The sequence below is a fragment of the Dreissena polymorpha genome, chromosome 14 (genome assembly GCF_020536995.1).
Source record: "Dreissena polymorpha isolate Duluth1 chromosome 14, UMN_Dpol_1.0, whole genome shotgun sequence".
Lineage (NCBI taxonomy): Eukaryota > Metazoa > Mollusca > Bivalvia > Myida > Dreissenidae > Dreissena > Dreissena polymorpha.
The window spans coordinates 42,923,036-42,950,041 of record NC_068368.1 but is presented as its reverse complement, the minus strand read 5'-3'; the positions used below and the strand labels follow the sequence as shown (position 1 = coordinate 42,950,041).

The 27,006-nt window shown below is 35.8% G+C and overlaps 1 protein-coding gene across 3 annotated transcripts in view; it reads right to left on the bottom strand.

Annotated features, from left to right (window-relative positions):
• Positions 1-15,721, bottom strand: part of LOC127857789 (kinesin-like protein KIF13A) — a 211,081-nt gene extending 195,360 nt beyond the window's left edge. For all 3 annotated transcript variants that reach the window (XM_052394453.1, XM_052394454.1, XM_052394456.1), the window contains exons 1-2: positions 15,521-15,721; positions 13,547-13,619 (exon numbers count right to left, since the gene is read on the bottom strand). In XM_052394453.1, the coding sequence (XP_052250413.1) occupies positions 13,547-13,619; positions 15,521-15,575 (128 nt within the window). In that variant the 5' untranslated portion in view covers positions 15,576-15,721. The remainder of the gene's footprint in view (positions 1-13,546; positions 13,620-15,520) is intronic.
• Positions 15,722-27,006: the final 11,285 nt, after the last annotated feature.

Below are 27,006 nucleotides of genomic sequence, written 5' to 3'. Positions count from 1 at the left end.
TGTATTTTGATGCATTTGTAGTCCATTAGGAAATTAAATTTAATTAAAGACCTTTCTTACTGGATTCAAGTTTAAATTTAAATTAAAGGATTCATTTCCAACCCTTAGATACTGGTAGCAGCAAACAGCATAAAACCTTAACAGAGTGCAAGCTACTCGCAGGCAGTTCTGATTTTATGCTGTTTGCACATTGCCATTTGCACTTGGCTTTTGAGAGGGGAAGGGTTAAGCAAGGATTAAGCAACATGAGCCATTTTCTTGGCAAACTGGGCTTAATTCATGTGTGTAAAGTGTTGTCCCAGATTTGCTTGTGCAGTCTGCACTGGCTTATTAGGGACAACACTTTTGGGGGTTTTATGGCCTTTTTCGTTAAAAGGAAGTATATACTTAGCTTGCTAAAATTCCAGTTATGGCAGAAAGTGCAGACAGCACAGGCTACGGTAGTCTGGGAGGACCTTATAATGCCTAGTTGTTCCAGAATGAAGCTCATATGATGTTACCCTATTGGACCCAAATTGGAATGAAACAAGAGATGTGTTCGTCAGAAACACAATGCCCCCTACTGCGCCGCTTTGAAATATTTTTTTATTTTATTTTTTACCTTTGACCTTGAAGGATGACCATGACCTTGAACTTCCACCACTCAAAATGTGCAGCTTCATGAGATACACATGCATGCCAAATATCAAGTTGCTATCTTCAATATTGCACAAGTTATGGCCAACGTTGAAGTTTTTTTTTCGGACGGACGGACAGACTGACATACTGACGGACAGTTCAACTGCAATACACCACCCTACCGAGGGCATAAAAAACACAGTCTTGTCTTGAGATGTACAAGTCCGATTCCTCTAGTGAAACTAACTCACGTGTCTCAATCAATTGTGCTGACACACTGATTCTTACAACAAAGTAAATTCTTTATTAACATAAACATCACTCATGTTAATCCCTGGAACAAACAAATAATGCAGGCAAAAGGCTTAACTGAGATTCTGAGGCATTTGTTGTTATCTTTTTCAATGTACATGAAATGCTTCACCATATTTTTTCAAAAAGTAGAAAGGTCAAATCCTGTTCATTGACCAATAGCTCATTAACCTTTGGTCACTTAAATGTATAAGATAAAAACGTTGTAAAATTGACACCCATGTATGTACAAAACCCTGTACACTGAAAACTGACCATTACATCTTTTCTTGCTAACCACATGTCAATAACCATAAAACAACCAATACATTAGTTCCCAAATTCACTAGTTAAGGCAAAATTCTATCTGATCCTTTCTAACTGACAGAAACAATAAATTACTTTGCCAAATACCTCTAAATTTCCCCAAACCAAATGCCCCAAAAATACAAGGAACTGTGAACAAACTGGTCAATATTGAACATGCAAGTCCACTGTATTGAAAGGAAACTGTTCCATTACTACAGAATATATTGCCTTTTTAGATTAACAAGAGGGCTATAATGGACCTAAAGGGCTTACGTAAGTTCAAGTATCAAGCATCACCAATTTCCAAAGGCCAGACCTGGTGATCTAGTTTTAAGCACATTTGCTCTATATACAGGGATGGCCTTGATATTGTCAAGATTATCATTCTGAACATGTTTTATCAATATTGAATCATAATTATGTGGCTTCCAAAGGTTTTGGACATGTAAGACCCAGATTCAAACTTGGCTTATGTATTGTAAAGAAAAACATTTTAAAATGTGGCCTCTAAAAGGTAAATACTTCAGTCGGTCGCTGTGGCTTAGTGATTAAGGCGTCCGCCTTGGGATCGGGAGGTCGAAGGTTCTAGCCCCATGGGAAGCGTTTGTTTAAGGATGGATGTTTGTCATGGGACTTGTTCCAATATAGCCGGTTCATGAGCCGCGAGCTAGTTAAAAATTCACGGTTACCGACTTCTATCTGCCTGGCGCCTGGCATAGCGATAGGAGTTGGGAGGTACATGGTATACAAGCAAAAAGTGTCTCATAGGTCAAATTGCCTGGCCCTTTCAATAGGGTTGGCACTATAATAAAAAAGACCTTCACCTTTTATTTCAAACAAAAAAGTAGTAGAGTGAAAAACACCATTTGCCTGATGCAGAAATTGATAGTTGAGACACTAAAGTGTATATCTTTCAGTTTTGTTCCACAAGTCGCATCAGGCACAAATGTTAGCATAATTCTAAATTGTGAATTCTCAACATGACAAAACAGTGGTCAATTGACAGAAGAAACCATTAATAGCCTTAAAATTATACAGTAGAGTTCAGTAATTTCAATTAACATTCTCAAATGCCCACCAGAGTTTCCACCATAAATGGAACTGTACAGCATTAAGACTTCACTTGTCAGCGGAGACACAATGCAGGCCTGGCAATTAACCCTTTCAGTGCTGGAACCAAATTTTGAAGGCCTTTGCAAACAGTTTGGATCCAGAAACGTGGCGTCTCATCAGGATCCAAACTGTTTGCTATTTTGATAGTATTCTTTGAAAAAAAATCGAAGAAAATGCTAATTTTAGAAATTCAGCAGACGACATTTTAGCAGATGACAAATTTCCCAGCATGCCTGGCAATTAAATCAGCTGGACACGATTGAATGATACAAGAACAATTTGAACCTAATTTCCTGGGCCAATATTAACATCATAAAATCTCCAGGAAAAAACAATCTTGGACTTAGGAGGGGATCAAACCAACTAAGAAAACAATAAACACAGACAAATTATTATCAATAATTTGTATAGAGAATTTCTAGGATTATTGGTATCATGTGATCATGGCTACAGCCTCCGGAAACTCAAGGTTCCCAGCCTCAAGGAACAAGCAGCTCTTAGGGTTCAAGCTTTGTCCAAAAAATTTCTTACATGAGCCATGTTCTGAGAAAAATGGGCTTTATGCATGTGCATAAAGTGTGCCACTTTCTGCGTAAAGTGGATTTTCTTTTACCGGTTATGTTCTTATTGAAGCACACTTCGCGTGGTTTTTCAAGACCCTGCAGCATTATTTTCGAAATACTTTTACCTATTCCTCACATTTGAACAGTGTGACATTTTCATTACCTGCCGCTCACAACATTGCTTAATCCAATCGTATGACATAGTCTGCTGCAGACCAGCTACATCATGATGTCCAATTTAACGCAAATCAGCCGAGGATCCCATTTTATTTGTCATCAACTTAAATATTTCCCCATTAAGAGACGCTCACCATTAAATCCAGTTAGACCCAGTATTTCGTGACTTTACTGTGTCTAGTTGATAAGTATTTATAGTGTGACAAACAATACACCCGAACACTCAATACAATACAGTTGACGTAATCAGCGTAAAGCGCCACCCATGACAACGTTCTTTCACGCAGCTGCCTAGCACCCAGTTACAAGCAGTTCTCTTGTATATATATCAACAAAATATATAATCAATAGTGAACAATTTAAATGGTAATTGCCTAACAGAAACAGTGTACGTCGTTCCATTTTGTTTTAAAATAAAATGCATAATTATCGTACGTGATCAAGATCACCAAGTTTTGATACTACGCACTACAGTACAGACTATGTTTGTCTGTAATGAAAAAGAAATAAAACAAGTCTATATCTCTATGATTCATCATTCACCTGTGCTGACTACAATAATTATTTTTATTGTTGGTTTGTAACCTACGTAGTTTAATCGCACGGTAAAATATTTACGTAGTCCAAATTTTTGACGCTCTTAAATATTAAGCTACTTTTTATATGGGTAATATTTGGAGCGTACAAAGGGTGAAAGACCAATTATGTGGTGGGAATTTTTTGTTCTTTGTCTATATTGTTGCGCAAGGATTTTGTGCGCAACATTCAAGCCCCGATATAAGACACTTAATAACAACGGATTGCAATAATATTTACATACCTGTGTAGATAATTCATTTCTCGATAATGTTCCGTAAAAATTATGTAATGACACTTTGAATTTTGCACGCCTGAGCAATTTAAATCCAACCACTATTCAATTTTTCAATATCTCTCGATTCGCTCGCTGTGTAGATATAAATCGATAACACGACCTCGATGTAAAGCATCTGGTTTAAAGTGGAAGAATAAACAGCATAAAATACAGTTTGCTTTCGTCTGTTGTGGTGCAGCGCGTTACATAGTAAACCGATGTTATACTTTTCTTGATTAATTTAGCATTGCTTTTTTTCTAAATTGACAATTAAAAAGTTCTGAAATAAATTACATCTTTTATTTTTATACTGTACATAAATAATATTGATACAGATCGTACAGTATACCGTCCTTTGTAACGTAGAATGTAAGTACATAAAACAACACAGACAAAGGTGCGAAAAAGACATGCATAAACACTTCCTGAAACTTAGAACAGTGAATAGAAACTGCACCATATCTGTTTTGAGCATATGCTTATTAAATCGACAAAGTTTGGCATACTAGATCTAGTTACGTAAAAGTCGGTGTTAAAAGCTCATGTTAAATAAAATTACGCGTACACGTTACACCGTAATGCCTTCTTCTGATTGGTTCATATTTAAATCAGTTTCATGACATGGCTACAGGTCAGTGATTGTTTTGCGATTTAAGCAGAAGTTTAACTGAAGAATTTATGCCTTTCTAACTTCGAATCGACGATATTTGATGTAAAAATGAACTTCTGAATTAAAACTGAATGAGTTGGTAATGTTATTTTGCAATTTTACGCAAATTGATGAAAATTTAAACTTTCTGGTTTCCACCACAAAAAAGGTCCTTCAACGATGAGACGTTCCAAAGAATTTAGCCCATATAAAAAGTATCTCTAAATTCTTTGTGCATCTTATAAATGAGACTACATATTTACGGTGTCATCTTGTTGCAAACAAAATGGCCGCAAAACGATGTTTTCAGATGTTATGTGCCACTTTTTAATGGATTACGGGCTACATAAATCTTATCTTATGGTTCTGATAAATTTGGATGAACCCCAGATTAAGATGGCCTGCGCGTCTATTAGGGCATGAGCGTCAATAAGGACACAAACGGTAAATGAAAAACTCCATAAATGCTGATCGTGTGGTCCCTAAATGCTAACTGCACAGGCTTATCTGGAACTTAACTTTATGAACATGCATTAAACCTAGTTTTCACAGCATGTGGCGATGGAGTAACCACTAGGGTTAAATGATGTTTTCGGTGCATTGAGAATTCTAAAGAAAATGACCTTCCAATCCATAATTTGAATATTCCATACTATACCAACCAATCATCATTTGAATTTTGTAAGTTTTTTTACAGATGACATCTTATAAAAGTGTTAATTATATAACTTTTTGGTGAAGATTTATAATGCCAATTGATAATGTCACCACAGCTTTTGCCTCTAAAACAGTTCTGTAAATTAACCCATGCTTACAATTTGTCATAGTAGTCTAAACATACAACTTTGTGATACATAGATATAAATTAACAAAACTACAACTTAAAGGCTCTATAAAGGTGAAGATCAATAATTATTTACCGATTTTTAAATATTTTTTTCATATTTTATTTATAAAGGTTATCAAAAAACAATATATATATGCTATTGGACATTACAATAAAAAATAAGCCATACAACTTGTATTGAGCTCAAAATAAAGTGTCCTCCAAGTCAATTGTGTTTACAAACAATCAGTTTATTTACATCGCTGTTTACTCGGAAAAGAGAAAGTGAAAGTGACTCAGGTCACCAAAAATATAACGATGATTTTTAACGTTGTCCGATTTCACCCACAAAGTAGGTCTCTTCTAAATGGTTAAAACGTTTGTAGTGATCTAATAAGTTACTTTCTGCTGGTTAAAACTTGTTTAAAATAGAATTAAAATTGAATTTTCATTTGGCTATTTTTAGCATATGTCACCGCTCTGAGGCTACACATCACGTTAGTTGCAAAAATGTAAACATTTCTTCCAATTATGAAACGGGTTTATCTTCCATAATTCTTTACAACTTGTACCTAAGCTGTTTTATTAGCAGTTTTTATGCAAGAGTAACTGAAATCCGGTAAAAATCAGACCAGTTGATATGCATAATAATTGGATTTGTCACCTTTATAGAGGCTTTAATACAAGTACTTGTTTTACTAGACAAAAATAGTTCCTGCATTTCAAGTCCAGTTTTATGGACAATACGCTCATTTACTGATAAAAAACCTACATAATAACTTAATACATGTACTTTTACAATAAATACCATATGAAAATATTTATTCCATTGCAAGCCATGACTCAAGGATACTAAAAACCATGCTGCCAATATTGCCAAATTACAGCTACAAATTTCCATTTAGCCACAAGTGTTCATAATCATGTTCATAATCACCCACAATATCTCCAAAACAATAAGAATTCAGACATAAAGAAGGTAAATTTTCGCTCTGTCACTTTTGAGCCAGGAGCTCTGGAACAAGTAAAACAAATCCAATTATATTCATGATGGGGTATGAAATCATCATTGACAGAAGCTATTATAGTGTTATATCCATTGGAGTAAGGGTTATCTCCGGTTCTTTCAAAACCCAAATTTGCTACGCTCTTATGCTATGGCTATGTGCAAACATCATAAAACCAGAACAGCCTGCGAGTAACTCACAGTCTGTTCAGGTTTTATGCTGTTTGCTGCTCATCAGGCTTGAAACTGAAACCTCTAAAACTTGGATCTAGTAAAAAAGGTTTTTTAATTATATTTAACTTTCTGAGGGACTACAAATGCGTGAACATACGTATCTAAGTGGTAATGGGTTAATTTATAAGGGTTCAAGCAGGGCCATTGCTACACTTTGGGGGATTGGGGCCGGGGTCCTTAGAGGGAGGAATTTCGTGTCGTTTTGGGCGAAAAGGGGGATTTTTAGATCTTTTCACCAACCATTTAACACTTAACATTGCTACATTTTAATGTAATTTACATAAATATACATTTAATCAAAGGTTAATAGCACGATACCAGCTGGCAACATAAGTATAAAAGTAAACAAGAGGGCCATGATGGCCCTGAATCGCTCACCTGACTAACCAAATACAATCCCAACCCATTTTTTTTCAAGATAAACATTCTGACCAAATTTCATGAAGATTGGATGAAAACTGTGACCTCTATTGTCTACATAAGGTTTTTCTATTATTTGACCTAGTGACCTAGTTATTGACCCAAGATGACCCAAATACAATCCCATGGTTCAAACAGAAATCTCAAACCTAAATTCAAGCACTTTTTAAGGGCTTTTCAAGGCCAAATTTTCATTTTCAGGGCCGATAACAGTAGGTTAGTTTCCTTTGAAAAATGCATTTTCAAGCCAGATTAACACAGTAAATCTCATCTATTTGCTCTAACACATTACACTTATTCCACAATAACTCATACATGTTATTTCTAGTTATTACATACAAATACATGTTATCAATCCTTAACTCAAGGGTATCACATATGTATTTACTTTTTAAATTGATTACCAACAAACACATTGTCTCTTTCTATGCTCACATCAAACAGACTAGCACATGTCTGTTTTAGATTAAACAGTTTTAACAATACAATGTAGTACCTTCCTGTTTTACAAAACAACACATCGTAGGAATCCAGTTTGCTTCTCAATTTCATGTTTTCTTTGTGGGTTTCCCCTTTCTCGTGGCTTTTCAAAGCGCTTTCCCCCATCCCCCTGACATCAATACAGATCTCACAATGTGCTTTTCAAATGTTATTTGCTTTCTGTACCCAGGAATATTCCAGGTTAACCACCCTGGTTTGAAACGACACTTCCCCATCGCTGTGTTTTCACTGGCGAAAATTGATCACAATGGAGAACCTCTGACATAGCACACATAATCTGTTACGTGTACACATAACGTTTCGTACTTAATAGAGAATGAAACTTATATTTCGTACTCAACTTATATTTCGTACTTAACTTTTTGCGGGAAGGAATTTATGATAAATTTTCATAATATTTCCCTTAGAATGATTTAAAAGTTTATAATTAAAGTGATGATAAAAGTAATTTTGAGCAGAAATAAACATTTTCAAGGCTTTTGTACATGAAATAAGCACTTTTTCAAGACAAACCTTTGTTCAAGGGCTTTTCAAGCCTAGGACTTGTTTTCAAGCACTTTTCAAGCCCTGTGCGAACCCTGAATCCCAACCCAGATTTCATCAATATAAACATTCAGACCAAATTTCATAAAGATTAGATGAAAACTGCAACCTCTATTGTCTGTACAAGGTTTTTCTATTATTTCACCTAGTGACCTAGTTTTTGACCTAGTTACCTAGCTTTTGACCCCAGATGACCAAAATACTATCCCAACCCAGATTTCATCAAGATAAACATTCTGACCAAATTTCATAAAGATTGGATGAAAACTGTGACCTCTACTGTCTACATAAACAAATTGTTGACGGTTTTTCTATTATTTGACCTAGTGACCCAGTTTTTGACCTCAGATGACCCAAATACAATCCCAACCCAGATTTCATCAAGATAAACATTCTGACCAAATTTCATAAAGATTGGATGAAAACTGCGACCTCTATTGTCTACACAAGGTTTTTCTATTATTTGACCTAGTTTTTGACCTAGTGACCTTGTTTTTGACCCCAGATGACCCAAATACATTCCAAGTCAGATTTTATCAAGATAAACATTCTGACAAAATTTCATAAAGATTGGATGAAAACTGTGATCTCTACTGTCTACACAAACAAATTGTTGATGGACGCACACACACACGCACGCACACACAACGGACGCCGGACATCACACGGTCACATAAGCTCACCATGTCACTTCGGGACAGGTGAGCTTAAAAAAAAAAGTGTGGATATTTTTTAGCTGAAATAGGGGAAAAAAGTATACTATTTTAAGGGGGGAATGGGGCCGAATTTCTGCCCCAAAAACGGCCAAACGAGGGCCCTGTCATGGTGCTGTAATTCAAACAACAAAATGTGCAGATCAGCAGTCTAGAGAAAATGTCTAAATAAAGAATACTGCCACAAAATTATATATATCTGCTATTACAAACTGAGGTTTGTGACAGACAGATTTGACAACATACAATTTATGCAAACATGATTTATATCTGAGAATTTGTAACATGTCTGAAACACCAATCTTATTGTAAGCTGTACAGTTACACTGACATCTATCCAAATTTCTTTGGTTTTCTCTAACAATATATTTACTTAAAATTGAACATTGCATAGATTTAAGTTATTTAAACTCATGACTAGCTTAATATATAAAATTACTATACCTGTCTTATACTATAAATATATTTATCTAACCATTATCATTATATAGGCTGTTTTATGTTAGTAAGTTCATAATGTGGTCATGTGAACATATTTTTTGTGATTTTTCTCACAGAAAACTGCTGTTCATGTTTTATGTATATTTAAAGTATTTTGTGTAGTGTTGAACTAAAAGTATAATAAGATTTCTTTCACCACTTTTTCATGAACAATGACTGCATTTTATAATTTTCACAGTTTTAAACAGCATTCATGCACACATGGACAGGTTTGATTTGCAGAAAACTGTAACTGGTCATTTACTGTGATCCATTATTTTGCTTATCCCCTTAAGTTATTGAGTTATGACCTTTCCAACAAGTGCATATATCAGCTGCAATTGTCATGGGGTGAATGGGTTCACAGCATGATGACCTGTCACCAAGGTGACAGATTGGACAACAAGCAAACTGGTCTGTCAATGGTCACAAAAGGCCATATTGCAATTCAATGTATAGAATTGACACAGCCATAAAATAAACACAAGTTTTCTGGAGCATCATTTTATCACAATCAAATAATGTTGCTCATTACCCACATAAACTAGAGGGTGGAAAAATTTTAATATTTTAAATTGATCAGTTGGATAAACACTGCTTCATCATATGACAAAACAATAATTTATATATATATAAATCTTCATGATGCTTAAAAAGAAGAAACTACAAGAATACCACAATAAAAACTTTACATAAAGGTATACATGTCAATATGATTATCCTGTAACATTACCATCTGCAGACCCATAATGCATTGACTGTGCATGTATAGAAATTGTTCTGTTTTACCATTTAGGGAATGGGGCTGGGTCCCTTTGGATTAAGAAAAATCACATTTTTTTATTTGCTAACAAATACTTTGAGCATAAAAATTGAAAACGTTTGTTTTTGTTATTTACATAGATTCAAATTTTAGAGCATGATAGGCAAATCAACTAAATGTTAAAAAATCAAATAAATGTACTTTTTGGACACCTTCATTGAGAATTTTAGGCTACAATAGGTAAAAATATTTACTGTTTGAGATTTGGCTTAGGGCCAAACTTCTGCCCTAAATTTGACCCACAAAAACACTAATTTGTATAAATTTAATATAGAGTTTTGTCACGCAATTAACATTACTTAAGAACTCAAGGACGAAAATGTTAAAGGACACAAAAAGTTACTAAGGAACATTTTACTCACTATATAGAAGAAGATGAAGCAAAATCATATGAGATGCATGTAGATAGAAAGCTAATAACTATAAAACATCGCAGTTTCATAGAATTCTAGCCAGTAAGTGAAAAAAGAGCATCAGCAAGAAAATTGGATAAACAGTCTTAAGGACATATGGACAAGGAAATTACTAAGAAAAATAAGAACTATTTAACCCATTTTGGCCTAGCATCTAGAAAAAAGGCCTTGGCAAACAGTGTAGACCCAGATGACGCCGCATCATCTGGGTCTGCGTTGTTTGCTTAAAGAAATTTCTGTAAGAAATATTCAAAATATAGAAATAAATATACTAGACATCCCTAATTTTGAAAATAGATTGATCAAATTTAGAAGGATTGGAGAGTCCGCTGGGCATAAATGGGTTAACTGTCACAAATCAGAAAATCATCATAGCAAACATTTTGTTCAGACAGCAAAGCTTACAAATGGAACATCAGCATCAGCTTGCATGTGATCAATACCTCTGTTACAGAACACTCATCTCTCCTTCTTTGATCAATATCATGTTTCCAAAATAGTTTGTTATTTATGTTCACATAAGACATGCGAGTGAGTCCGGCTTACGGCAATATAAATATGAGCAACAATTTGGGAAAACTGGGTTTAACGCATGTGCACAAAGTGTCCCGCCAGATAAGCCTATTCCTGAATGATATCACAGTGATATATCTATGGAATGTCCCTGTGTGCAAGAACAGTGTAAGACACTGAGCTACAATTCAAATTCAACATGTAGGTTCAGTTCCATGAATAAGGTCACTGTATATCTATGTCAATTCTACGTGATGTTACAGGTTTCTGCATGTTCTGATATTACAAACCTTAAATTCAATTAAAAGAGGAAAAAATATTATTTTTCATAGACTGTATTCTTTAATTTGTTATTTTACTCAGGTACACACATTTCAGTATCAATAATATTGCTTGAAGCCCTGTTGTATCTTCCCAGCGACCAGACATTTAATTCCCTGCTGTAATGTAGTCAGATACGATCATCTTGCATATTGCTATGCAATACAATGATTTCAACAATGAACTGCACTGCAGGTATTTCTGTACAAACTATTGTAACCCTTATCCAAATCAGTCACTTGCAAAGACACTCAAAGCCATATCTAAACGAAACAAAACAATAAGATGCTATGTACGGTGTTAGATTTATGTACTGGTATATCTTTGCATGAATCTACAAGAGTCTAAATCTTGACAATCAAGGTTTTCAAGACATCTTCTTAGTTATAGAAGGATGACATTGTTTTAATTAGCTACATTAAGCTGTCACAAAATACAGAATAAAAGATTATTAATGTTTACTATACCGTCTTAAATGTGATACCACGGACTCCCACACCTTTTGACACAAGAGCTGTCTCCATAGGATGACATATGCCCCCAATAAACTCTTTGATAGAAATTATGAGCATTTTTCGAAACCTAAACGCATTTTTCAAAACCTAAACGCGGACCCTAAGTTCAAGGTCAAGGTCAAAGGGGTCAAAATTTGTGTGCCTATGAAAAGGCCTTGTCCATATACACATGCATACCAAATATGAATGTTACATCTGAAGCGACATAGAAGTTATGAGCACTTTTTGAAACCTAAACGCAAAGTGTGACGGACAGACAGACAGACTGACAGTGCAATCACTTTGCTGATATTAGCTAAAACACTGATAGGCTGGTTATAAAACCGATATAAGAAACAACAACATCATCTAGTTATAAAACAGATATTACCAGGACTTGTCTGTATTTTTTTACACAGTCAAGTAATAAAAACAAGGGACAAAATTGTCACAAAACCAGGTTTTCATTGTGAAAAAAAAATCTGATAAAGGGAGAAAACTCAAACTGAACTTTTGAAATGAACAAACAAAATTACCCCCCTTTGTAAGTTTTTTTTTTTTTAATCTATTTTTAGTCGTGGCGACCTTGACATTGGAGATATTGACGTGATTCTTTTGTGCGACACACCGTCCCATGATGGTGAACAAATGTGCCAAATGATTTTAAAATCTCACAATGAATGACATAGTTATGGCCAGGAAAAGCTCATTTATGGCCATTTTTGACCTTTGAACTCAAAGTGTGACCTTGACCTTGGAGATATCGACGTAATTATTTCGCACGACACACCGTCCAATGATGGTGAACAAATGTGCCAAATGATTTTAAAATCTGACAATGAACGACATAGTTATGGCCCGGACAAGCTTGTTCCGCCCGCCCGCCAGCCCGCCCGCATTCGCCAATCTAATAACCAGTTTTTTCCTTCGGAAAACCTGGTTAATAAGCACAAACATGCAAGCTTTGCACTGGTAAATTAAAAACTTAATTTTGATTCTCAGTTTCATTACAATTTTGTAGGCTAACCCCTGACATTTTCTTGGTTTGAAGAAAAAAATAATTTTGGATTGCTTGGTGGAACTTCTAATTTAAAGTATTTGACAGGAATATTTATTATGCTACACCACTTGCTTATATCAAACCATTTGTGGTTATTGGATTGGTTTTTCTGGAGTTCCATTGCTTTCTACATTGAATCTCATAGGAAAATTCATTGGCTGTTTGCTTTATTTTTTGTTACAATTTCTACCAAATGGAGACTAAAGGTAGTGGTATTATAATGTCAAATTACGCTATATGTTCTGTTAAAAAATATATCATAATTGTTTGTCTTCATATTTGACATATGTAACTTTAATCAGTTAAACTGAACTGAATGATCAAGTCATAATGACTAATTGATTGTTTTAAAAAGTTCTACAGCACAGTGTTCTCTTACGTTTTTTATCACTGATTTTTGACATGAGAGGTGCTTGATTAAATCATTTGACTAGACATAATAAACATTGAACAAAACCGGCATTCCACTAGCAGGAGATGAACAAAGTCCTGTTAACAGTTATATACAAAATAAATGGCTGTTTCAATTATGCATTTGAGGTTCTAATTTGGGGAAAATGACTATTTTGTTAGGCTAAAAAAATCCCAAAATTTGACCCTAAAAGTCAATACATGTATATACTTACGTGTCTTGAGGGTGGTAGAGAATGGTCTGGGTCTTGTCCATGTCTGTCACACATTTTGTGTTCAACTCTATCTCTGCAATATTATATATTCAATATTTCAAAGTTTCAAAATCTAAAAAATGTTGAAAAGCATGCTGGAAATAAAAGCTTGAGTAACAAAATATGGATTGGTTTGTGAAAACAATTTTTTTTATGAGATTAGATTAAAATATTTAAGGAGCAATAAACATAGTGTGTGCAAAAATCTAATTACTTTATGATTTAGGCTAGTGAGTAAGAAATACAAAAAAATTTGGACAGTATCAATTATTCTTTAATTATTTACTGTATAAAATTTCAGGTTAGTCCAACGTGCATCTTAGTAACATCTGTTGGAGAGACTTCCATATTTTGAAATTATAATGTCTATTTTATATTTATACAATTATGTCCTTAAGAATATTCATAATATGTAAACTGGTAGCTGTAAACAAACTGGGTCAATAGTAAAAACAAATTTATGCATGAAAACTATTACGATGCTGTCCGGTAATCTTGCAATGTAAAGGCTCAATTGGTTTAATAACATGTTCTTTTATAAATTGACAACACAATATCTAAATTTATTATGAAAATAAGAAGTTCATGTGCTTATTAACACAAAAATATCTGATTAATTCAATGAAGAACTGTCCGATTTGATTTCAAAACAAACATGACTCACCTCATTTTAAACTATCACAGTGTCCGATCATCTTGCACACTTGGTGTAATGACCTCATTTAGGCAAAATTGTAGACATATGAAGTCCAATTATTGACAAAAAACATTCCAGAAAATTATTAAAACAATCAGTTTGTAAAACCATTCAAATTCAATGTGTATTAATAGCTGTATTTCTTTGATGTTGACTGTTGCAAAAGAAACATTAAAATTTTTAATTAATTGATTTCTAGCGTGAAAAAAATGTTTATACATAACAGGTTTAATTTTACAACGTTCACGCTTCCATAGTTAACAGAAAATATCAAAACTAGGCCATTGCGCATGCGGAGATCGTACCAAATGTGGTTTGACAGAATGACGGGAAATGATGACATATGTTGATTGATTAAAAATACCATAACTGATCGGATATTAGTGCAATTACACGTTGGATTTATGAATTCTTAATTTAAAGTATAAAAACGCTAAAGACTGCAGGGAACTTGTGATTCATTTCAAATTTATCGTAAGTAGGTCAGTGTTTACGATACATGTACAATGTATAGGGATGACGTATCCGGTTTTAAAATATATTGATCAAATTTAATTTTGCATGGAATACATTCCTTTTAAATCCGTGAATTCTTAAAAATGTGAAATTCCATCTTTCATCACTTAAGAAAACCATTCGTCGTCTGCGAAATTCGCAAACTGCAGAGTGCGCAAGATTACCGGACGCGCAAGATTAACTGAATGACATAAAGATCTTTGCATGTGTATCTAATGGGCTGTAATGGCAAAAGATGTATTTATTTGACATAACCTTATTTTTAACTGAAAATTGAACTTGCTATATGCTTGAAAATACAATTTCAAAAATGTCAATTGTGTTCAAGTTTTTAAGCAACAATTAACAGTTTATTAGTCAAAGCAAACTTAATTAAAACGAATTCAAATGTGGATTAGACACTTAATTTACCATCAAAATTAGGACCAAAAGTTTGATTACCTGAAAATAATTATATCATCAATCATTATTGCTTTGCTTGTAAATTTAAGTTAAACTAATAATATGTATGTATGTTAAAATAAATTATTTTTAAAATTTGTATTTATTGTTATATTTTTATTACAGTATTATATAATTTTGCATTAAAAATAGCCTCATGTTGATATTTTGTTTCAATTTGTGTATTTTGTGTTATATTATAATCACTACAATAAATGACACATTTGTTAAGTAAAAGATAATCAATTAGAACCATTCATAGAGTTAGCCGTGTAACGCACCTCTGCGATTGACAGGTCTCACTCGAACAGCAACCTGGACCTTGTCCGTCGTCATGGCAAATGGTGCAGATCCCCCTCGGCACAAAAATCAACCAAAAAACGTTAATCCACCACTTAAACGCAGTTGTACAAACTTTCAATAAAATGGAAGACAATAATTTATGAAAATGCGTAAAAGTCACGGCCATACAAACTCTCCGGCCGCCATTTTGCATTTAGATGAGGTGTAAAATACGGCACATTGAGGAAGATAATCGGACTGTAGCGGTCCGTTTCAGAGCAGTTGTCTCCCTGGCATTGTTCATAGTTTCCAAATATTAACAGTTCATTATTTCATTGGTTATATATTTCTTTATTTCAATTTCATTTGGTAGTTATTGTTTCTTAAACCTCTTAAGTAGCACAAACGTCAACCGGCATGAGGTGACCTTACGGCGAGCTTGCGGCGTTCACTTTCAGTTCTTCCGCAAGATCGCGTTAACCCATTTATGCCTAGCGTCTTAAAAATGCCTTGGCAAACTGAGTATACCCAGATGAGACGCCGCGTCTCATCTGGGTCTACTCTGTTTGCTAAAAGGAATTTTGTAAGAAATATTCTAAATATAGAAATAACTATACTAGACATCCCTAACTTTTGAAAATAAATTGATCCAATTTCGAAGGATGGGAGAGTCCACTAGGCATAAATGGGTTAATGAAAAGCTGTAAACATGAAACCCCATCCCAAACCCCAGCCCACCCCTACCCCCTGCGTACAGACACCATGTGTTCACACACAGCGTTGTTGGTCACAATCAGCTGATAATTAATAACATTAATCTAAATAAAATTGCAAATATCAGTAAGCTACGACAAATGTAAAAGATGAAGATATGCCATAGTATGGTCGACCTACATACTTTAGTGGAAGGGAGCAATCGTATGCTTTTAGTGACCGCAATAACATCGTAAGTAACTGTTAAGTGTGGTAAAAGGTGGCCTATAGTAGCTCGAGAAGACATGCCTCCCCGGCGAGTTTAAGGCGGGGATCTGTCGACGCATTAGTGTACTAAGACCTCTGTGGCCTCTGTCGATATTGGAGGCACCAACATGCACATCCGAGAAACTCAAACGAACCACCAACAGTCACAAAAGGAAGTTGTTTGATCTTCCCCCTTCAAGCGTCGGTCTGTTCACGAAAAGCGGTCAGCTACCCATGGGGGTAGGGGCGAACACACAATCTCACGTGACTACAAATGCGAACGACCACAACTGTGTTGACCAAAAACGTCGAGTCAAGTGGTTTTTACCGGTAATATTTGCAACCGTGAACATTTTGAAAAAATACATACTGCAATGTGCACTGTACGTATCGATATGCCCCTTTCTATCGTTACATCGTATGTGTTCCTATCAAATAAACTTTGTGAAAACAAAAAGACAACTTTCCCGTCGACGATGCCAACGATCACACTTTTTGATAAAATATTTTTTTCTTTTTTTATATAAATGTCGACATCCTTGTTAGTTAATCACTACAACCTACGTAAATAATTAAAAATCAAAGCGCTGAAGGCACTGAAGTTGTTCGCTATTGCATAACTTAAGACGATATTCATTTTTGAAAATTAATCGCAAGTTTGAAATGAACACACGCCATTCAAATTTATAAAGTCATAACGCACGGGTCGAGCTTTGTGTGCACTTTTTGCCATCCTATTTATTTCATAGAGATAACTTAGACAAAATAACAACAACATGGCTCTTTTTGGACGTTATTAAAGCATCGAAAGTATGATGAAAATGGTAATGAGAACTGAATATAAAGACAATTTGCAATCACCATCATATTACATCAATATTGTTGGAATATCGCATACCTATCTCACTAATAGAGCACTAATGCGCTTTTTCGTCAGAACTGTTTTACTCAGCTTTTCATCTTAATGACTTACATAACGCCAACATACACGCATGAACATTTTCGAATATTTCATAGGCTGATTCGAGATACAACCTCTGAACTACATCACTGAGTCTGTGCTCAGTGCAAAGGATGTAGCACTGTTCAGTGTAAGGAATTATGGACTACCGGTACTCTCTGAATGTTTTAACGGCACAAATTGTTGCCTAGTTACAATTACGCGTTAAAATCCATCTAGCATAATTTCAGTTTTGCTTTCAAGATGAGAAAATAATCATTACCGATATAGTATAGTGTCACGATAAGAGGAAATCGTTTAATTATCCAACCACGATGTTTGCCGTAGTTGGTCAGCACGTCTGGAAATCGTTCCTGAACGTCTGGATAGGCTGCCATTATTAACAAGTTTGCCATTTTGAATTCAATTTTGTATCAAAAAGCATTGTGCTAAAATGTACCATTTACAATTCGCAATGAGATTTTTAATGACCCTCGTCATGCGAAAATGGGTCTTATTCCATATGCGCCCATCATATATATAGCTCGCTCAGCATGCGCATCTCTCAAACTGGTCAGGAGATACATAATGAGACCATAACATATTGTGTTATTTTATAGCGAACAGCATCGCCTCAGACCTGACTGCGCAAATGCACATGTTGGGTTTAACAAACGCTGGCCGAAACGCATAAGACCAATTTTCGCATGACGCGGCTATGAACGTGTGATTTAAATGTGTCGAAAGAAAACTGTGTTTAAATCAAATATTAACATACGATATATTTCGAGAGTGAAGAAATATACTCATAATAAGGCATGTGAGGACACATATGATGCGCACTCCCGTAGTATATTTTTTATCTACTTACACTAATGTGTGGTTTGACAATGATAACACACATTTCATGCGTTGAATATGCAACTTACAAGTGAAAAAAAAACACACAATGGTTAAACTTTTGTTTTCATTTTATTTATTCATTTAGAAGAGTAAATTGCAAACTTTATTTCAAAGTCAGCATATACGCCGACTACATTTTTGAATATATTTCTTGTTATATTTAGTTGTTTTCGGTATTCGCGATTATAAAGCATTTTTGAGTCTCTAAAGTATGCCTGTAGTAATTGGTGAACTCATGTCCAAAATTTTATAAATTAAGAACTGTGAATATAAACAAGCTTTAAAGGGGCCTTTTCACAGATTTTGGCATTTTTTTTAACTTATTCATTAAATGCTATATATTGATAAATGTAAACATTGGATCATAAAAGCTCCAGTAAAAAATCAAGAAAAAAATTAAAAAAGGGAAAAGAACATTGCCCGGAGCAGGTTTCGAACCAGTGACCCCTGGAGTCCTGCCAGAGTCCTGAAGAAAAAACGCTTTAGCCTACTGAGCTATTCCGCCGAGTACACATTCGTGACGTATTTTATACCTTATATAAGCAATCTTCGTAGTTTCACAAAATTTAACGACAAAAACAGAACTCTCCAAATTATTCAATCGTTTCGCGTTGCAACGCTTTATAATTTTTAGGTTTTAAAATCGTCAAAAGATGCATATAATGGCTATATCAGAGCATGGTTAATGTTCAGTATTACTGTTTCCTCACAAATATCATTACTAAAACGAAAACTTACGGATCTGAAACAACTTTTTTCAATTTTGTCAATTTACCAAAGCGTGAAAAGATCCCTTTAAAGGGCCGTCCAACATATTTTGGCATGTATTGAAGCTTGTCATTAAATGCTATAAATGCTTTATATGGATAAATTTAAACATTTGAACTAAAAATCTCCAGTAAAAAAACAAGAATACAATTTAAAAATGGGAAAAAGGGAACCCTCAACAGGACTCGAACCACTGACCCATGGAGTTCTGGAGTACTGGAGTGAAAAGACTCCCGCCTAGCCCACTCGACCATAATCGCTCTTGCTTGCCGCCGATGTAATTTTTAGCTATGTAAGCAATCCTTGTAGTTTCCCAAATATCGAATCGCGTCGTACGACGCTTTTATCTGTTGGAAGGCCACTTTAACCTCCTACTAACCTTCTACTAATGCGTTGAGCTTAGTGCTCGATTGGTCATTGTCAGCTCGGCTACTACTTACGTGTACCCCGGGTACACTTCAGTATACTTACATATACCCCGGGTACAGTAAATATACTTAAACGTACCCGGGAATTTTTACGCTAAATCGGTAATTTTTTAAATTAATTATTTTAATATTTATGTCAATGTCAATTTTCTGTTAAATGGTCTCTATATTATCGAAACTCATGCTCACAAAGCATGTTGATACATTTAAAAAAAGAAGTTTGTTTCGTAATTACTGTAATCGGTAGCGCGTTTTACGACATCGGATTTTGGGCGCATTGTGTACACACCGGTCTTACTAACAATAACGTAGTGACGTCACCATCTATGTATAGAATGATTTTGGGCGAGAATAAAACTCGGGTACAGTCTAATGTCGACCGGGTACGTTTTAGTATTTTGACCGTACCCGTATACTAACATGTACCCGGGGTACACACAAGCAGTACCCGAGCCGACAATGACCAAGTGAGCGTTGCGCTCGAAAAAAAAATGCGTAGCATCCGTAAATACAAAAGGTTGCCGCTATCTGTTGAGAACAAAAGAACGTTTACCAGAAATCCCCGCTGTAGAAGCATGAACGAACTATGCTACGAAACAGACCATTTGTATTATTGTTATAATTAATTGTTTGTTATATCCGGTTTAAGCGATTATGGGGCATTTTTGTTGTGGTCTATCGTATCGCTTAAGTTATTGTTGAACTCATGTTCAACGTTTTATAAATTGAGAATATAAACAAGCGTAACCTTATACTATTGCGTTGTTTTCACGAATCTATTAATAGCCTCAGATTATAAATGACCTGTCCTTTAGGTGTATGTGAGAGCAAGGAACGACAACTCTGCGTGGAGATTGCCGTGCTCCCTTGTTTATCGACAGCCGCATCTATTAATAGCCTCAAATTATGAATGAGCTGCGACGTCATGAAGACGCAGCAGAAAGTGGACTATTTTAATCATTCATAAACAATCTCTTCCGCGACACGTATAATACAATCGTTCTTTATTGATTCTATTCTATATAAGCTCCGTTCGAAACTATTACATTTAACACGATATTCATATAATGTTTCCATTTGTAAATGAATATAGTTGGAGAACTCAAACCTGTTGCATAAATTATACAACTCTTTCTCGCGCGGATACGGCGTGTGTGAGGTTATTAGGCTCTCCAAAGATAAGGCGTACCAACTTGAATTTTGAGCAACGACCTTAGGTGGTCGCTAAGCGACCAACAAAAAAATGAAAATGATTACATAATCTTAGTAGCAATAGCACTATGAAAATTGTAAGTAATTGTTTAATAGGAGAATGCCCATACTCTGTGATCATCCATGGAAACAAAACCATTCGTATGTTTTCAGGTTTGGCATTTTAATACACTTGAACTTCGCTCTGGGAAAACGAGGCTTATTCCGTGTGCGTCAAGTGTCGTCTTAGATTAATTGATGCAAACCACACATGCTTATCAAAGACAACACTTTCCGTTTAGATGGTTTGTTTGGGGGTTAAAGGACTCTCTTCTTAACTAAAATCCAGTTTAGGCGGAAAGTGCACATGTCAGACTGCACAGTCAAAGCTTGGACGACAATTCACGCAGATGCATTAAGCCACGATTTACCAGCAATCGACTCTCGAGCTCGCTGCAGTTTAAAAGGAATGCCAGTAGCTGATAGCCCACGACAGTTGAGTAATTTTTGGCAAACATTTCAGCTCCGCCATCCCGAATCTGTCGTGGGATTGTCGTAGGATTGAAAGAGCGAAACAGGCGTTGACAGAGGATTCCAAACAAATGATATCGGTGCTAGTAGCAAAGTACCATATTCACACTGCACTGTTTCATTCTCAGGTGCTTTTCAATCTCGGCTGATAATCCTCTTCACTTTGTCCATATCCGCGCGGGACTATATAATTATGTCGCGTTCTGAGAAAACTGGGCATAATGCATGTGCGTAAAGTGTCATTTGAAAAATACCATTAAAGCGGAAAGTGTCGTCCCAGATTAGCCTGTGAATTTTTTGGCGCACATGCATTTTGCCCATGTATTTACAGAACAAGACACATATAATACCTCCAGTTAGGTCTTGTTTGCATTGCTGATTTTTATGTAGTAGTATAATATGAGTTATAGTTTGTTTGTGTGTGTTTTGTGTGTGTTTTTTTCTAGGGCGGGGGTTGAAATAAACAAGGTTAATATCTTTCGATTAATGATACGACGGTCTTGCGTAAATCGCCATCGTGTGGGCACTATAAGGACCTGTGCTGACAGTGCTTGCCGGAAGCATTCACGGCGCACGTGCAAATTACACACGTGGTTACCGCACGAAACGGGCTGTGCGTTATGTGCTTCGTAAGCATATTTAAGCATTTTAGAAAACCGCAATTCTTCACACGATATTGTATTTTTTTGCCTTTTTGTGTCGCGTTGGTTACCATGGTAAAATTTAAAGAAGAAATATTTTTATCTACTTTTTAAATCGCAGTTTTGGTTTTGTTTCCATAGACGAAACTCTTAAACCAATTATCAAAATCATGATTTATTTCGTCCTCTTTAAATGAAATTGTGTAATCAAAAAAAAACTGTTTATAACATTTAAATAAATTGGGATTGTTGATAAATTCGACCGGAGGAACCGACACAGCTTTGTTCAAGTCTCAAGAGACGGATAAATTAAAGGGTTGCAGACAATCATTTTATGTTTATTTTAGGAACTAGATATCTGAGCTAGAAAATAGAAATGACAATAAGTAAATTTTTCTGCAAAACACATGGCGTAACATGAATTCATCTGTTTCGCAGGCAGCCAATTTTTAACAAAATATCAAACACGAGGAGGCCTTGAAACTTACCTTCACTTTATTGTCAGGACACATTCAGATATTTCTTGGAATAAGTGACGAAAAAACAACAAGAATAATGTAAACATTTTGCTTCTTGAAACAAAGCGCCACATTTGTATGTGTAAACATAAAGTGAAATTTCGACCATTCAATGACTTGAAAAGTCAGCAAGTTGCGAGGTACGAAAACGAGTCTCCACGTTGTTACCGGTAGTCGTAAGAATCTTGATGCAATGGACCCCATTTAAAGTATGTTAACTAGCAATTGGAATCATGCACATCACGTTTGTTTTGTTTGTCAAATATATCTCAAGAACCGTTTACAGTTGTATTAGCGAATGGATCTATAAAGACCCTTTTAGGAGTTTTAGTGTGTACACTGACAAGGACATCTGTGTCTCGTATTTATAAGCGCTTATGAACAGTGGCGGTACTAAATTGTATAGCGACTACATTGTGTAAGGACCTTCCAGTGCTCTGAACTTTGTATCCTGCGTGTAATACCCTAAGAAGCACTCTCCTTATATTAAATGCAAAGCTTATAACATTTGAGCCATGTTATGTGAAACTGGGGTTTAATGCATGTGCGTAGTGTAGTCCCAGATTAGCACAGGCTAATCAAGGACAATACTTTTCGCATAAACTTAATTTTTGCTTAGAGACTTTCTTAAAACGAAAAATATCATAAAAACAGAAAGTGTCGTCCCTGATTAGCCTGTGCTAATCTGGGACGACACTTTATGCATTAAACCCCCTTTTCAAAGAGCACGGTCCATTTCCTTTAAGGACTTAAAATACTCGTTTTACATGTGCACGAGTTATTTTCACTGAACCAATCGCGTCCAAAGGTCAATATAGCACTAGGGAGATAACTATGCACAATGTTCACCATCATAGGTGTCAATTTTTAACTGAAAGTGCTTCATATTTTTTGTGAAGAGTTGGAGATGTAGAAAACAAAACACTAGGTTTCCTTGAGACATTTCCATGTGTCACAATAACATAGTTGGTTTTAACACTGGCGTAATTATAAACTCTTTATACTTGCTTAACACTTCCTTTTTGTCAAACACTTTGACCAGATTATTCAAAATGTACCAAAGTAAACATAAATCATGCGCAGAACTAGGCCAGCAGGAAAAAAAGAATGTAAAACTTGTGGTATGGCGTCTTTTAACATTCTTAAATAGCATAGGTGTAGCAGACTCAATTTCGACTGGTGAAATGTTTAACTGGTCCGTCATGTTTTCCCTTTTGTAAGACATCCTGGCAAGTACATTTAGGTGTTATGATCAGGCATTGAAGAATATTTCCAGAGCCACTCGCCCTGCAGGGCAAGTAGGCCTGACAATCCACTCGCCCTTCACTTTAATATACTCGCCCTGCATCTAAACAAGAGGGCCAAGATGGCCCTAGTTCGCTCACCTGAGAGGAGTCTGTTCATTCAATCTTTACCAAATGTCAAACTTGACCTAGATATTGTACAGACAAACATCCTGGTCAAATTTCATTAATTATTTCATCTGCGAGTCATGATCAATGTACCTATAAAGTTTCATGATCCTAGGCGTAAGCATTCTTGAGTTATCATCCGAGAACCATTTTTCTAAGTTGAGTCACCGTGACCTTGACAGCCATTGTGTGAATACGTTTTTTGGCACTGTGACCTTGACCTATGACCTAGTGACCTGATAATCAATAGGGGTCATCTGTGAGTCACGATCAATATACCTATGAAGTTTCATGAACCTAGGCATAAGCGTTCTTGAGTTATCATCCAGAAACCATTTTACTATTTCAGGTCACCGTGACCTTGACCTTTGACCTTGTGACCTGAAAATCAATAGGGGTCATCTTCGAGTCATGATTATTGTACCTATGAAGTTTCATGATCCTAGGCATAAGCGTTCTTGAATTATCATCTGGAAACCATTTTACTATTTCGGGTCACCGTGACCTTGACCTTTGACCTAGTGACCTGAAAATCAATAGGGATCATCTACGAGTCATGATCAATGTTCCTATGAAGTTTCATGATCCTAGGCCTAAGCGTTCTTGAGTTATCATCCGGAAACCATTTTACTATTTCGGGTCATCGTGACCATGACCTTTGACCTAGTGACCTGAAATCAAAAGGGGTCATCTACGAGTTATGATCAATGTACCTATGAAGTTTCATGATCCTAGGCCTAAGCGTTCTTGAGTTATCATCTGGAAACCATTTTACTATTTCGGGTCATGACCTTGACCTAGTGACCTGAAAATCAATAGGGGTTATCTGCGAGTCATGATCAATGTATCTATGAAGTTATATGATCCTAGGCATAAGCGTTCTTGAGTTATCATCCGGAAACCATTTTACTGCTTTGAGTCACCGTGACCTTGACCTTTGACCTAGTGACCTGAAAATCAATAGGGGTCATCTGCGAGTCATGATCAATGTATCTATGAAGTTTCATGATCCTAGGCATAAGCGTTCTTGAGTTATCATCCAGAAACCATTTTACTGTTTCGGGTCATCGTGACCTTGACCTTTGACCTGAAAATCAATAGGAGTCATCTGCGAGTCATTATCAATCTACCCATGAAGTTTCATGATCCTTGGCATAAGCGCTCTTGAGTAATCATCCGAAACCATCTGGTGGACGGACGGACCGACATTAGCAAAACAATATACCCCCTCTTCTTCGAAAGGGGGTGGGGGCATAATGAGAAAACTGCCCCCCTCCCAGCAGCCATGTTATTCAACTGACCGGAACCATTTTTGAACTCAACTCTCGTATGAAGGAAACAAATGTTCTGAGCAAGTTTCATGAAAATTGGGCCAAAAATGTGACTTCTGTGTTCACATGTTTTCACTATACACATAGAGAAAAATGCCCCGCCCACTGGCGGCCATGTTTTTTCACCGATCCCGTCCATTTTCAAACTCATCTGAGATATCAATAAAACCAATGTTTTAACCAACTTTCACGATGATTGGGCAAAAATTGTGCCTTCTAGTGTTTACAATGTTTCTCTATAGCCAAATAGGGAAAACTGCCACTATATACATATAGAGAAAAATGCCCGCCCATTGGCGGCCATGTTTTTTCGCCCATCTCGACCATTTTCGAACTCGTCCGAGACATCAATTGAACCAATGTTTTGACCAACTTTCATGATGGTTGGGCAAAAATTGTGACTTCTAGAGTGGTTACAAGGTTTCTCTATAGCCAAATAAGGAAAACTGCCCCGCCCACTGGCGGCCATGTTTTTTAACAGATCGGAACCACTTTTGAACTCAACCAAGATATCATTAAGACAAACATTTTGACAAAGTTACATGAAGATAGGGCATGAAATTTGACTTCTAGTGTTTACAAGGTTTTTCTTTTTTTTGACCTGGCAGAACCAGGTTTCGAACTCGGCCGAGATTTCATTGGGACAAAGCTTCTGACCAAGTTTTATGAAGATGGGACAAGAAATGTGGCCTCTATAGTGTTTACGAGCAAATGTTAATGGACGGACTGACATACGACGGACAAAGATGGTCACAAAAGCTCACCTGAGCAATCAGGTGAGCTAAAAAATATATATCTATATTTATAGTTATTATCAACCAGAACCTTTTTAACCTACGTAACAAAGCGACACTTAACTGCAAACAAATTAACTACATTATCTGATGGATTTTATTTGCTTTCCTTACGTTTTCTGCACCTGTTTCCTTTTCTCAATACTTTCTGCTTCTTGTTTGATGACCTTGCTTTCTATTCCCTGCCTCCACCACCTTGCAGATATTTTAAAATAGAACCCTTTTCCATGCTGAATTTTAATATTTCAGACGAACTTTTACTGAGACACGCTTGATTGACAAATGGTAACAATATGGTAAATTTTGGCTAAGGCTTCTGATCACGAATTATTCGGTTTATTAATAATTATTGTTTCTGCTTGTTTTTAATTAAATATAAGAAGTATTATAATTAACCAGTTATGTATTATTATTTGTTGATATCTACATTAAAATGAAATTGTATGCTTCACGGAACATATTTAACTTTTTTTTTATTTCACTTTTAATCGATTAGCTAAGAGCAATGACACCTACAAAGAGCGCAGCCGATTTCGAGAATTATTTTTACTGTGCCTGTGACGTCATTTTTCATTGTCAAAACGAAAGTGCAGTTTCTTTGTGTACTAAACCTATTTTTTGTTCGTTCGAAAAATTGTTCCCAATTTGAATCGATGTGGCAGGAGTTCTGGAACTGAATTTATATTTCTCAACTTGAAAAAACAGCACTCGCCCGGTCGGTCGAGTATTTAACAAACTTTACTTGCCCGAATGCCAACTTCACTGTCATATGCGCGCGGTCGAGTGGATTTTTCAATGCCCATGATGCCATTTTGTGACGTGAATGCTTATATTGCACACATACCACCGGAATATCAATGATTTACAAGTGAAATGATTTCATTAAGCTAAACCCTTTCCCGCTCAATAGCAAAGTAAAATGTTCTTTAAACAACCAGCACAGCTAACGAGTAACTCGCGGTCTTTACAGGTTTTATGCTGTGTGCTTCTCAATATCTAAGTGTTGGAAATGAAGCCTTTAAAACATGAATCTAGTAAGTAAGGTCTTTAATTTGATTTTCAATGTGA